The following is a 14,183-nucleotide window of genomic DNA, read 5'->3' as shown; positions in this document are numbered from 1 at the left end:
AGCCCCATCTCCAAGGGCCGGGGATGCAGGGCAGGGACACAGCCTGGACGCTCAAGGTAAACAATTGTCCTTCAGGGTAAAACATGCCAACAACAGGGCCTGGCCCTCCAGCTCCTGGCTGCCCATTTGGTGCTGATTTTCTGCTCAATTTAAGGCAGCAGTCCAATAAAGGCTGCTGCTTTTTACGCCCGTTGTTTGGCTGAGCTAAATGAAAACATGTCTGCAGCCCAGCTCATTAGCCCAGCCCTGTGCTGGGATGCTGTCTCCAGCCATTAGCAGCAGCATCCCTGATCCCAATTCCTTTTCATGCCCAATATTAACTCCTCCTCAGCATATGAGAGCTCTGGGGCTCAGTGCAGAGGCAAACCAGGTCACTGCAAGGCCATGGCAGGGACACAGAGCCCAGGGCTAGGCCTGAGCAGCCAGCTGTGCATCCACCCTGGGGATAAAAACCCCAAATTCTCACTTTTGAATCTCTTTACAGCCCCAAAATTCCTCCTTGCCCCTTGCTTGGCCAACAGGGAAAGATGGGGCAAGAGGGTGAGCACAGAATAAATCCTCTCCCAGGGACACAGCTCAGCTCTGTGGTGTTTTTGACGTAATAAAACCCCAAATTCTCACACCTGAATCTCTGAATTCTCACATTTTAAGCTCTTTACAGCCCAAAATTCCTCCTTCTCCCTTGCTTGGCCAACAGGGCACCACGTGGAAAGATTGGGCAAGAGGGTGAGCACAGAATAAATCCTGGGAGAGGTTTTTGCTGCAAAAGCACCAGGAACACAGGAACACCTGGAAAAGCCTCTCTGGGGCTCTGCAAGGCTCTCAGGGCTTGTCATTCCCATCAAAGTGACCAAAAACCCCTGGAAAAGCCTCTCTGGAGCTCTGCAAGGCTCTCAGCTTTGTCACTCCCATGGCACTGCCCAAAATCCCTGGAAAAGCCCCTCTAGAGCTCTCATGGTTTGTCACTCCCATCACATCATCCAAAAACCCCTGGAAAAGCCTCTGAGGGTTTGTCACTCCCATCACACTGCCCAAAACCCCTGAAAAGCCTCTCTGGAGCTCTGAGGGTTTCTCACTCCCATCACATCACCCAAAAACCCCTGGAAAAGCCTCTGAGGGTTTCTCACTCCCATCACATTGTCCAAAACCCTTGGAAAAGCCTCTCTGGAGCTCTCAGGGTTTCTCACTCCCATCACATTGCCCAAAACCCCTGAAAAGCCCCTCTGGAGCTCTCAGGGTTTCTCACTCCCATCACATCACCCAAAAACCCCTGGAAAAGCCTCTGAGGGTTTCTCACTCCCATGGCACTGCCCAAAACCCCTGAAAAGCCTCTCTGGAGCTCTCAGGGTTTCTCACTCCCATCACACTGCCCAAAACCCCTGGAAAAGCCTCTCTGGAGCTCTCAGGGTTTGTCACTCCCATGGCACTGCCCAAAACCCCTGAAAAGCCTCTCTGGAGCTCTCAGGGTTTGTCACTCCCATGGCACTGCCCAAAACCCCTGAAAAGCCTCTCTGGAGCTCTGCCCTGCTGCTGCTGCTGCCTCCCCCGAGGCAGGGCAGGCTCAGCCCCAGGTGCTCCTGCTCACAGGGCATTTCTCCTGCCTGGGGCACCACTGTCTCCCCTCTGGGCCCTCTTGGAGCCCCTCCAGCCAGCACAGCAGCTCCCTGAGCACGAGGGGCAGAAGGAGGAGAGGGAAGAGCTACCCACCTTCCTCTAGCATGAGGGAGCCTGAATCCTCCACTTCTATCCATGCAAATAGTCCTACTGCCACTGGAACCCCATGAAATCTGGCACTGCAGAACAGAGGGTGTGTGAGGAGAGAAAGAGGAGAGATTAACAGGATTTTTGGGCAGGACAGGGATGAATCAGAGCCCGGGGAGCAGGTGCCAAGGGCCACCTCAGGCCCTACAGCAGCCTGGGGGAGGCACTTGGAGACCCCCAGGGAAGCACAGAGCCCATTCCATGCACCTTTCCTCTCCTCTGAGGTGTTTTTGAGATAAAACAACTCCCCTTCCATCCCCAGCTGCAGTGCAATTAGCACCAAGGAGAGCACTCCCCACTGCAGAGCCAGCAGGGAATCCTCTGCAGGGTCAGCTGAGGAGGGACCAGCCCTGCTTTGTAGGGAAACTGCTCTGGGGGCTTGGGGAACCCCAAATCTGCTTCTTCTGCCTGGCCCCTGTGCAGGCTGGCTTGGGGAATCACCAAATTGGCTTCTTCTGCTGCTCCCAGTGCAGGCTGGCAGTGCCAAGGGGAACCAACCTCACTCCAGCCCCAGGCAGCTCTGCCCTGAGCCCTTTCCTGCCTTCCTGAAGTCAGAAAAGCCCCAGAACCACACACAATTATTTTTCCCTCGTTCCAGCCCATTTCTGCATTTCAAAGACCATCCAGACCCAGTGATATTGCTGATTCCCCAGCCCATGCTGCTGGAAACTACAGCACTGCCTCTAATCCTGGTCGTACCAACCAGAGAAGGAATTCCCTCCCAGCGTTAACCACGGAGCAGCCAGCTCCAGCCTTTCTGATGGCAACGAGCACATCTGTGCCGTTTGTGCTCTCCTTGCTCCCCATCCTCCCCGGGGCTGGGCCAGGGAGGAGCAGGCACTGCTGGGTCCCGTTCCAGCAGCACCCTGAGCTCCTCCTGCCCTGCCTGGCCCCCAGTCCCACCCGTGGAGCAGCACAGGAGCATTCCAGCAGCCCCAGAACGTCTCAGAGCAGAGCCCTGCAGCTCCCAGGCAGGACTCCTTGAACCCCAGCACCATCTATTCAGCGTGGTTCGTGTGCAGGAGGGGGAGATTCTCACAACCCAGCACACGGGGCAGTAACTGCGGGCAAAGCTCCTCTGCCCTTCTGGCTGGAACAAAATGGCTTCAGTGACAGCAAGCGGTGCTTCAGCACCTCTGAAAACTCTGTGTAAATTCATCATGGCCCAGCTCCCCTCCCAGCAGAACCAGCCCCGAAGCACAAATGGACCTGGCCCTGGGGACAGGTGACAAAGGGACAAAGCCCCCCCTGTCCCCTCAGACACCTCCTGTGCCCTCCTGACCCTTCTGAACACCCCAAACGTGTCATTCCTTAGAGCCTTGTCACTGCCTTGGTGCCTCCTGGGCGCCTCAGCCTCTTCTTTTCACTCATGAACGTTCCACAGGATCAGAAAGGTTGGGAGAGACCTCCAGGACCAGCCAGGCCAAGCATTAACCAGCCTTAACCAACCAGCCTTAACCATTAACCAACCCACATCCCCAGGTGACCCGGACACCTCCAGGTGGTGACTCCACCCCTGCCCTGGGCAGCCTCTTCCCCCTGGAAATTGTTCCTAATATTGATAATATTTCCCCTAAAAATTGTTCCTAATATTGACAGTATTTCCCCCAGGAAATTGTTCCTAATATTGATCATATTGTTCCTAATATTGATAATATTTCCCCTAAGAAATTGTTCCTAATATTGATAATATTGCTCCTGATATTGATAATATTGTTCCTAATAATTGCGCCTAATAATTATCATATTGTTCCTAATAATTGTTCCTATATTGATCATCTTGTTCCTAGTAATTGTTCCTAATATTGATCATATTGTTCCTAATATTGATCATATTGCTCCTAATAATCGTTCCTAATATTGATAATATTGTTCCTAATAACCCATCCTAATATTGTGCCTCTGCTGGCACAACTTGAGGCCATTTCTTACAGTTTCCTAATTTAAAAACAAACCAGAGCAGCTCAAACACCAATTACGAGAGAGGAGTCAGAGCTCCTGCACCTCATCCCTTCTCCTGGTGGGAATGAGAAGAACCCTTTGCATTTCTGGGATGCCATGGGTCCCAGAGAATTCCAGCAATGCTGATCAAGCCCAGCAGCTTCTCTGCAAAGCAAACAAGACTGAAACCCACTCTGACACCCAGGGTCAGCTGAGCCACGCAGGCTGCAGCAGGGTCACGGGGAAAAATGGATTTATGGCCAGTTTGGCCTTTGGAGCTGCACAGGGAAAGGGGCTTTGGGAAATTGTTAATGATGAGATTGGAGATTCAGCTGTGAGAGCAGAGTCTGGGAGCTGCCATGGCTGATTTACACACACACACACCACAAACCCCTCCTGAGTCCATCCTGAAGATGTGATTGAAGTTTTCACCCCATTCCCAAAGATATTCAGGTGTGGGGCTCCCTCTGGATCTGGGGTTCACTCACACACTCAGCAGAATGACTGACAAAACACATGAACACAACCAGACAGACTTTCTGAAAAGGCCCAAAACAGCACACAGGGAGGTGCAGCTCTGATTCGGAAGGACAGGGTATAAAACTGAATAAAACACTATAAAAACGGACAGAAACCCCAGCTTTTCCTCAACTTTCATTTCTAACTGAAGGATCCTTCAATCAACAAGCAGACGTTGGTTTATTCATCCCAGACTGCCGCTTGTGGACTTCTGCACCCCCAGACCCCCCTCCCTGAGCCCAGGGCAGGATCCCACAGGAGCATCTCTGGTTCCACGCTGGGTGCATTTCAAACCAGGGCACAACCCAAACCCTGCCAGAAACCCAACCCACCGTGCTCCCAGAGAGCTGGCAGCCCTGCAGCAGCGTGGGGAACCCGCGATTAATGAAATTACAAATCCAATCACGCTCCGTGCGAGGCCTTTCTGCCTCACTTGGCACCAGCCCTGGGGACGCTGCCGTGCCGCGTGCCTCAAGCTCCTCTGGCACGGCCCACTGGGTTTGGGCACCTCCAGAGGGCTCCTCCAGCACCACAAAACCCTTCCCACCTTCTTCAGCCACCCTCCCCACCTTCCTCTTTAGCCACAGCACCACAGGATTTCCTCCAGCTGAAATGCAACGTGGAAAAATCCAACAGTACAACAAAGGGACTGGGGAGTGAGTGTAGCTGTGATATTCTATGAAAAATCCTTTTGCCAGGACTTTTCTCCTGAGAAGCTGAGAGGCCTCAGGAATGAAATGTAATCAATGGTTATCTGCTGCTGTGGAATGCAACAGGTGCATCTGTGATTGGTCTCACGTGGTTGTTTCTAATTAATGGCCAGCCACAGTCCCGCCGTCTTGGACTCTCTGAGAGCCACACGAGCTTTTGTTATCATTCCACTTCTTTCCTTCTGATGAAACCCTTTCTTCTGTTCTTTTAGTATAGTTTAAATATATATTAATATATATATAAACTATTATATATATTATATGCATCATAAAATAATAACTAATATATATAATAAAATAATGTATACCATATAGATAATAAAATAATTATAATATATAATGATATATCATAATATATAATACTATATAGAATTGTATAATAATAGTAATAGTAATAGTAATAGCAATAATAATAATAATAATAATAATAATAATAATATATATCATAAAATAATGACTCAGCCTTCTGAAACACAGAGTCAAGATTTCCATCTCTCCCCTCGCCCCGGGACCCCTGTGAGCACCAGCACAGGCGCGAGGGAGCGGAGGGGAGGGAGCCCAGGAGCCCGGGGCAGCAGGGGCGCCCCAGCCCTCACCTGCTGCTGCCAGCCCCACGTCCAGGGGGTTCCTCTTGAGCTCGCAGCGGCTCTGGCTCTCTGGCATGCCGAGCTGGCGGCCCTGCTGCAGGCTGGAGATGATGCTGGACAGGTCGGAGTCGCGGCTGCGGCAGAGCACAGAAACCCCACGTTAGGGAGACCCCACCTCTGAAGGAACCTGAAGTACCTATTACCCCAGAACTGATTCTTTCCCCAGTGTGAGCACAGCTGGGAGAGGTTTTTGTGTGCTGCAGCACTGCTGGATTGCAGGATTGCCCCTTCCTTCCCTCCCTCCCTCCCTCCCTCCGTAACCTCTCCCGGATTTTTGAGGATTCCAGAGCCCTTCCCAAACTCCCCTCTCATTTCCCATCAAGGGCCCTGCAGCTGCCAGAGCTGCTGATTCCTGATCCCAGCCCTGCCAGAGAGAACTTGCGTGGGCCAGGACTCGCATCGAGGATGGAAAATCTGCAAGCGGAGGAATTGGCAGAGCTGCTCCAGAATGAATAGGAAACTTGAACTGAAATAACTGATAGTTTTCTATCAGCTGCCACCCTTCTATTCTTGCAAACCCAAGTTTTTCCATTCCATCAGTGCTGGGACAAAAGGCTGTTTGGTTTGATTGAATGATGGTTTTCTCCTCAGAGAGGAGCCCACCACGAGCCCGGGCAGCAGCGTTCCCCAGAGCTGAGGGCATAGATTTATTTACAAAACCCATTTTCAATTCCCCCTCCAACAGATCCTGAAACAATGCTCTTCCTTCTGGGAAAAGAGACTGCGTTAGAGCAATTCAGCATTATTTTGCCTGCTCTCCTTGCATCACACTGCTGCTAACTAGGCTGGGTTAGTCCTTTTTTCTATTTTTTTTTTCCTTCTATGGAGATAATGAACACAACAACCAATTTGCTGTAGGAGATACTGCAGCTCAGTAGTGAATTCTTTTGCTGGCAAACCACTCTCCAGTTGCAAAACATTCCCGAGTCAAGGATCTACAAGGAGTGAGGAGGAAGAAGAAGGTGGCAGGAGCTGGTGGTGCAGGAACATCTCCCTTTGGTTTGTCTGCTTGCAGGAGATGCTGAGCTCCCATCCTACAGCACCAGGGGCTCACCCCCAGCTAAACAGGACAACTTCTCCTGCCCTGTCTCTGAAGGGAGGATGACAGCCAGGAGAGACACTTGGCAGAAAGGACAGAAATGAGGAATAAATGAGGAATAAATGAGGAATAAGCGAGGAATAAGCGAGGAATAAACGAGGAATAAACGAGGAACGCTGCCCTCCCTGCCCAGCCACAGCTCCCGCCCTGCTCCCACCCGGGGTGTCCTCACCTGGGCCCGGCAGGGCAGCCCGGAGGGTGCATTATCTGCAGCATTACCCAGCCCTGATCTGCCTTAAATATCCCCCCGGTGCTGCTGCCCGGCCCGAGCGGCTCCGGGGCTCCGGCCCGGCCCGGCTGCAGCAGGGACGGAGCTAATCCGTGTCTAGCTGCTGCTAAGCTCATCAGCCCAGGACAGAAAGTCTTTAGGTACTTTCAGCGGGCGTCTGGCCGCAGATTGCGGGGCAGGCTGCAGACACAAACAGCCCCTGATTCCCTCCAGGATCCCCATCCCCGGGGGGATCAGCAGGAGCAGGGATGCTGGGCTCCCAAATCCCCCGAGCAGCCTCCCACCTCCCCCCGGAGCTCCTTATGCAAGCACGAGGCTCATTACTTAAGCAAGCCCACAGGTGAGTGGGAAGCCCATTTCTCCTGTGCCAAGCAGTTTTGGGTCTTATCCTCTTTTAGCTGCCACCTTTAAGATGCATTATGCAAATATTTTGGTGTCTTAAGTCATTTATGGGATTAATGTGAAGTGATTATCAGTTCTTTTTAATCATGCCAATCAATAAGCGGCTGTCAGGGACAGAGGACAAATGCAGATAAACGCTGCCATCAGCACAAGGCCCGGAAAGGGCGGAGGAGAGGAGCCAGGAGAGCAGGGAGTGGGAAGAGAAAAATGGGATAATTACATCTTTGCATTTGCACGCTGCCTCGCATCCCAACGGAGCCCAGAGCAGGCTGCTGGGCAAACACCTTCAGCTGCTGCGAGGGGTTTCTTCACCCAGCAGGAAAATGCAGCTCCTCAGAGCCCAGGGAGGGCAGGACACCGGGAGGGATCCAGGGAAAACGGAGCCCAGGGCAGGGAATCATCCCCACCAGCACCAGCAGCGCTGCTCTCCTGCCCCCAAAAAAACATCATGGTGTGCTGCTCTCCTGCCCCCAAAAAACACCATGGCGTGCTGCTCTCCTGCCCCAAAACCTCCTGCTGCCTGATCTTCCATGGTTTGAAATAAAAACCATCGAGGTGCGCACAGGTGCATCAGCAAATCCACGCTCAGGGGGGCACAGGGACACTCCAGCCTTAGTTTACCCGTGGAATCAGGCAGAACCCAGTCCCATTCTCCACCCCAATAAAAAATAAAAACCATCAAGGTGTGCACAGGTGCATCAGCAAATCCACGCTCAGGGGGGCACAGGGACACTCCAGCCTCAGTTTACCCATGGAATCAGGCAGAACCCAGTCCCATTGTCCACCCCAGTCCCTCCCAGCCTCAGTTTACTGCTGGAATCAGGCAGAACCCAGCCCCATTGTCCACCCCAGCCCCCCGGCTGCTGGCCTGTGACCCCCGTGGGCACAGAGGTGCTGACAGACGTCCCCGAGGGTCACAGCCACCCCCAGCCTGCCCAGGCAGACCCAGGCTGGCACAACCCTCCCAGATGTGCCTCATTTGCAGCCATTAGCAGCGAGTGCATGTCTGAGGAGGAGAGGGATGAGCAGACTAATGGCTGGAGACAATTAAGCAGAGGATAAATCAGTGTCAGGCCTCTGCAGAGCGCAGGCAGCCAGGCGCCCGCAGGCTCTGCTCGCAGACTGCACGGGGGAAGGAGACAGCCCGGGCAAAACGGGAATGACTCCCACCAGGGGCTGCCCTTCCCGGGCAAAATGGGAACAACTCCCACCAGGGGCTGCCCTTCCCTTCCTGCAGCTCCCTCTGCCCCCAGTGAGGAGGTGCTGGGGCTGCTCCCAGCCCCTCATCCTCCTCAGGGGTGAGGCTGAAGGAGCCGGGCAGCGTCTGCCACCCTGCTGGCACTGCCAGCTGTGCCCTGCCCTGAGCCGCAGGGTCACTGCAGAGAGATGCCAGCCAGGGGAAGGGCAGTGCCCGGCAGAGGAGGGGTTCAGCCAGCTGCAGCTCCGACAGGGCTGCTCCAGAGTGAGGTGTGGCTGTCAATGTGGAGCTCCAGAGTGAGGTGTTGGTGTGAATCTGGAGCTCAGGCCATCCTTGCTCTACTCCAGAGTGAGCTATTGGTGTAAATGTGGAGCTCCAGAGTGAGCTATTGGTGTAAATCTGGAGCTCAGGCTGTCCTTGCCCTGCTCCAGAGTAAGGTGTTGGTGTAATTTTGGAGCTCAGGTTGTTCTTGCTCTGCTCCAGAGTGAGCTGTTGGTGTAAATGTGGAGCTCCAGAGTGAGGTGCTGTGTAATTCTGGAGCTCAGAATCCCCCTGTTCTGCTCCAGTGCAAGGTGCTGTGTAATTTTGGAGCTCAGGCTGTCCTTGCCCTGCTCCAGGGTGAGCTGTTGGTGTGAATTTGGACCTCCAGAATGAGATCCTGTGTAATTTTGGAGCTCAGGCTCTCCCTGCCCTGCTCCAGACCTCTCTGGGCTGGCAGCTCTGGGATGCCCAGGAATGGAGCAGACAGCAGAGCCCACCTGGCCCTGCAGCCTCAGGAGCTCCAGAGAGAGCTGGGACAGAACCTCAGGGACTCCCAAAGCAGCAGGGACAGAATTCCACAGGTCCAGGAATGGCAGGAGAGCTGAGGGAATGGAGAACAGACCCAGCACCACACCAGAGTGGGGAACCTTCCCTAAAGCTCCATCAAATCAAAGCAAAGCTGGGAAAACACTCAAAATTCTCTGCAGGAATGCAAAGCAGGGGACTGGAAGAGAAGAGAGACTCAGAAAGTGAAATAGGAAGGAAATAAAATGGAAAAACATTTCTTTTAGAACACATCCCAGCGGCTCTCCATCCCCTTAACGATCGGGCAGTAAGTGCAGGGATTATATTAAATTTTCCTGATCAATACAGCAGCCATAAAACTGCCCCGACCCCCTGCCCCTCCCTCCAATAAAGAAAGGGAAAATCCAATATGCAAAGGGAGGGATGTCAGAGCTGCAGGGAGGGGCCAGCAGGGCAGGGACCGGGGCAGGGGCAGCTGCACCCGGGGCTGCTCCATGCTCAGGTGCAGGCTCAGGGCTTTCCCTCTGCACTGCAAACCCTGTGTGTCATCCCCGCTGACCTGCCTGGCCAGGCTGAGGCACCCACAGCAATTCTGAGCAATCCGTGTCTCCAGCAAGGGAACAACTGTCCCTGGCTGTGCCCTGGCGTGGCCCCCGAGCAAGGTCGGTGTCCCAGGGCAGCATTAAGCCGGGCTCCTGAGTCAGCAGAGGCAGGGCTGGGATCAGGGAAAGCCTCGGCTCAGCCCCGCCGCCCCTCCTGGCCACGGTCACCTTGGGCAGAGCCCCAAAGCCACCCAGGGGCACCCGGGGCAGGGATTGGGGTCAAGGGGACAGGGCAGGGTGGGGGCAGCAGCCGGAGCCTTCCTGTGGGGCTGGCACCCTCCTGGCTGGGCTGGTACCTGTCCTGCAGGGCTGGCACCTGTCCTGCAGCACTGTCAGCTCCCTGGCACAGCCCTGGCACAGCCAGCCAAGGCAGCTCCTGGAAATGCCCCCCGCCACTGGAGCAGGATGCTCCCCATGGGAATTCATTCTGTTCTCTAAACAGAACCCAGCAGGCAAAGCTCAGGGAAAGCCACCCCTTATTATTATTTTGATTTGTAAAATATATTTTTATATATTTATCATATAAATATATTGTATAGTATATTTATATTGTGTATTACATTGTATATAATTACATATTATATTGTATTATTATATATTATTATACTCTATTATATATTTTATATTATACTTATATATTATATTATATTATATTATATTATATTATATTATATTATATTATATTATATTATATTATATTATATTATATTATATTATATTATATTATTGTACATATTATATATTTTATTGTATTATATATTATTATACTCTATTATATATAATATTTCTATATGTATTGTATTAGTATATTTATTCTATTTATTATATATAAAAAATATATATTATTAAATACAAGTATATACTATAAATACATTATTTCTTGTGTATTATAATATTATGTATATGTATATTATGTTTAATATATTATATTGTATAGTGTGCTTATTATTATTATTATTATTATTATTATTATTATTATTATTATTATTATTATTATTATTATTATTATTATTATTATTATTATTATTAACTATATTGAATTTGTATTGTATTTTTACTGCTCTGTCTTTTGGGTAACTTTTCCAACTTCCCCCCTGGTACAAAGCCCTGTGTGTCACCGTGTCCTTGTCACACGTGGATCTGCCAGAACAATTCCCCAGCCTCCCCCTCTGCCTGCCAGGGCCCCGCACCCCTGAGCTTCACCCAAGGGAAAAGGGGAAATGAGGAGAGGAAAAGAGGGAGGGTAAACAAAGTTTTCCCAATTGGAGGGAGCAGAGAGGCCTGAAAACCCCAACCCTCCCCATGGGCAGCACAGCCCTAAATCTCCCTGCAGCCTGAGCCTGGAAAAACAAATTAATCATCCTGCAATGTCCCCAGCAAAATGCCCATAAAATTTCATTAATGCTCATGACAGTTCATAAAAATGATCAGTAGGGCTGGCAACTCCAAAATAAGGTGGAAATAAGTATGAAGATGTTTTCACTGTAAGCCTGCTCTGTCATTCAGCTCCCTGCAAGCTCATAAATAAAAAGCAGCTGGGATTGCAGCACCCTGAGGGAGGGAGGAGAGGCACCCCTGAGTGTGGGACCTGTCAGGAGATTTCTGCTCAACAGGGACAGGGACGTGGGGCTGGCACAGCTGATGGGGCTCAGGGCTCCTCCAACACCCCAGACTCCCCTCATTTTCTCCCCTCACCAAGGGCAGCTGATGAAACATTAAAATAACATTAAAATAATGCAATGCGTGGTATAAAATAATGGGAAAAATGGAAAATAAAATGAGCGGCTCTGATTGGTGCCACTGATAATGTCACCTGTGTCACCCAGCAGAGCTCTGCTGAGTCAGGAGCAGCCTTGACACCTCCACCAGCAGCTGCTTCTCAATCCTGCCCTGCTCTCCTCTCCAAAGCACGGAGCTAAATCACTGCAGTTCCCATTTTCTCTGCTTCTCCCATCTCCTTTCCCAGGTGTTTTTCACCTCCTCCTTTTCCCCAGCCTGATTTATGTCCCTTTTCCCCCGTTCCATTCCCCTTCAGCAGCTGCACACCCAGCAGGGCAGGTCTGTGACAGCGCCTGAACCTGTCTGCCGGCCCTGCTGGAACTGAAATCTGCTTTACTGGGCTGGTGCTGCTCAAAAACAGAAAACCCCAAATCCTTCCTCTGCCACACAGCACAACCAGGTTTGTTCCCTTTGGAATGGGCTGGATGGGCAGCTTTTGGCAGCTGGGCTCCTCAGGAAAAGCAAAACTTCTGCTCCCAAGAGGAATTACTGAGCTTTCTCCCAGGACAGAGCTAAACTGAAGGGAACAGTCAAGCTGAGGAAGACCAGGAAATGCATCTGACATAAAAACCACACCATTATTTTATTCCACACACTGCAAGCTCAGAATTATTTTTTTAAGACAGGGATTCTAATTTCCAAAGGTGTTGGCACCCTCAGCTGCCATTGTGCAGAATCATTGCTCACAGGGCCATTAATTAAGGCACTGTCAGCGCTTCCATCCCAAACCTCTGCCTTTTAGGAGTTTCTAACAGCCATAAAATTCTGCTCTGGGCTGAAATTTCGCATGGAAGGAATCCATCCCTTTGTATTTGAGAGTCCCAGCACTCGGAGCAGCCAGGCAGGGTTTGCAGTCTAGGGCTGCCTTTCCCAAACCTGCTGTTATGGTCCTGAGCTGCTGCACCGGCTCCTGGTGCTTACTGTGGGCTGGGTTTGTGCTCCCAATGCTGAAAATTTGGGAATTGTGCGGGTTTGTGGTTCACAGCTGCAGCCTGAAACACCGGTTAAACACCAGAGAATTGCTCTGCCCTCACTGCTCCCTGCTGGAGGATGAGCCCACGTGGATTTCCCACCTTCATTATTCCCATGGCCAAGGCTGAATCCCTCTCCAGTTAAAGACACGGACATTGCTCCATCAGTAGCAATAATTTCCCTTTTTTCCATCTCTAACTGAACAGGCTCACACAAAACACCAAAAATTCCCTTTCAGCAAAACTCCAATTTCTCCCTGGGAGCAGATCCTGATTTCCCCAGCACTCAGGAGTGGAGGGAGCCCCCCCAGACCCCACCCTGCCGCTTTCTCCTCCCTGAGAAGTTTCCCAGCTGCTCAGATTTATTGTTCTCATTCCACAAACCAAGCAGTTTTCTACAACTCAAGGGCTGCATCCTGATCTGGAAATCCAGAATGAAAGAGACCTTTTAAAATGGCAGGTCTTAGGGCAAATTTCTGGATTTTTAAAGGATGAGAGGAGTTTGTGGCTGCTGGCAGCACATGAAGATAATGCACCACGCCCAGGATATCAGGGGTCACAGAGGAATATTCAGTTTGCAACTGGAGAGCTTCAATTTATGAATTTCTACCTTCTTAGGACCAGAGTAAACTCATACAAATCGGGCTTTCTTTAGCAATCTCATCAATTCTCTCCTCTGATGTAAAAGGGACTGTTTGCCCCACAGCTTCCCCCAAAATAACAACAAAATAGAGGCTATGTGGGAAGGGGAGGATGAGGAACAAAGGGAGGAAGAAATAAACCCCAGAAGTGCCAGAAATGTTCATTTCCATCCATCAGCACCCAGGAACAATCAGAAACTCTCAGCCCACCACACAGAGAGTGGCCCAAAAATGGTACCTGCAAGAGCTCTCTCGGAAGGAGATGTTCAGATCCCAGTGGGTGTGAATCCTGCAACAACAAACAAACCAAAAACAGAGCTCAGAGACAGGACTGAGCACTCATGTCCTGCCCCTGAACCCTGCTCCAGCCTGGGGACCTGCAGAGACCCCAATTCCAGCCCCAATTCCTGCCCTGTTCAACCCCAATTCCAGCTCCAATTCCTGCCTTGTTCAACCCCAATTCCAGCCCTGTTCAACCCCAATTCCAGCTCCAATTCCTGCCTTGTTCAACCCCAATTCCAGCCCTGTTCAACCCCAGTTCCAGCCCCAATTCCTGCCCTGTTCAACCCCAATTCCAGCCCCAATTCCTGCCTTGGCCAGCCCCCAATTCCAGCCCCAATTCCTGCCTTGTTCAACCCCAATTCCAGCCCAAATTCCAGCTCCAATTCCTGCCCTGTTCAACCCCAATTCCAGCCCCAATTCCTGCCCTGTTCAACCCCAATTCCATCCCCAATTCCTGCCCTGTTCAACCCCAATTCCAGCCCCAATTCCTGCCCTGTTCAACCCCAATTCCAGCCCCAATTCCCGCCCTGTTCAACCCCAATTTCAGTTCCAATTCCTGCCCAATTCCAGCCCCAATTCCTGCCCTGTTCAACCCCAATTCCAGCCCCAATTCCTG

At 51.2% G+C, this 14,183-nt stretch overlaps 1 protein-coding gene across 2 annotated transcripts in view; it reads right to left on the bottom strand.

The window, feature by feature from the left end:
- SAMD11 (sterile alpha motif domain containing 11) overlaps window positions 1-14,183 on the bottom strand; it is a 68,740-nt gene that overhangs the window by 36,314 nt on the left and 18,243 nt on the right. For both annotated transcript variants that reach the window (XM_058039223.1, XM_058039224.1), the window contains exons 4-5: window positions 13,524-13,574; window positions 5,528-5,652 (exon numbers count right to left, since the gene is read on the bottom strand). In XM_058039223.1, the coding sequence (XP_057895206.1) occupies window positions 5,528-5,652; window positions 13,524-13,574 (176 nt within the window). The remainder of the gene's footprint in view (window positions 1-5,527; window positions 5,653-13,523; window positions 13,575-14,183) is intronic.

This window comes from Melospiza georgiana, chromosome 22, assembly GCF_028018845.1.
Source record: "Melospiza georgiana isolate bMelGeo1 chromosome 22, bMelGeo1.pri, whole genome shotgun sequence".
In the NCBI taxonomy this organism is placed as follows: Eukaryota; Metazoa; Chordata; class Aves; order Passeriformes; family Passerellidae; genus Melospiza; species Melospiza georgiana.
This window is presented reverse-complemented; position numbering and strand designations above follow the sequence as displayed.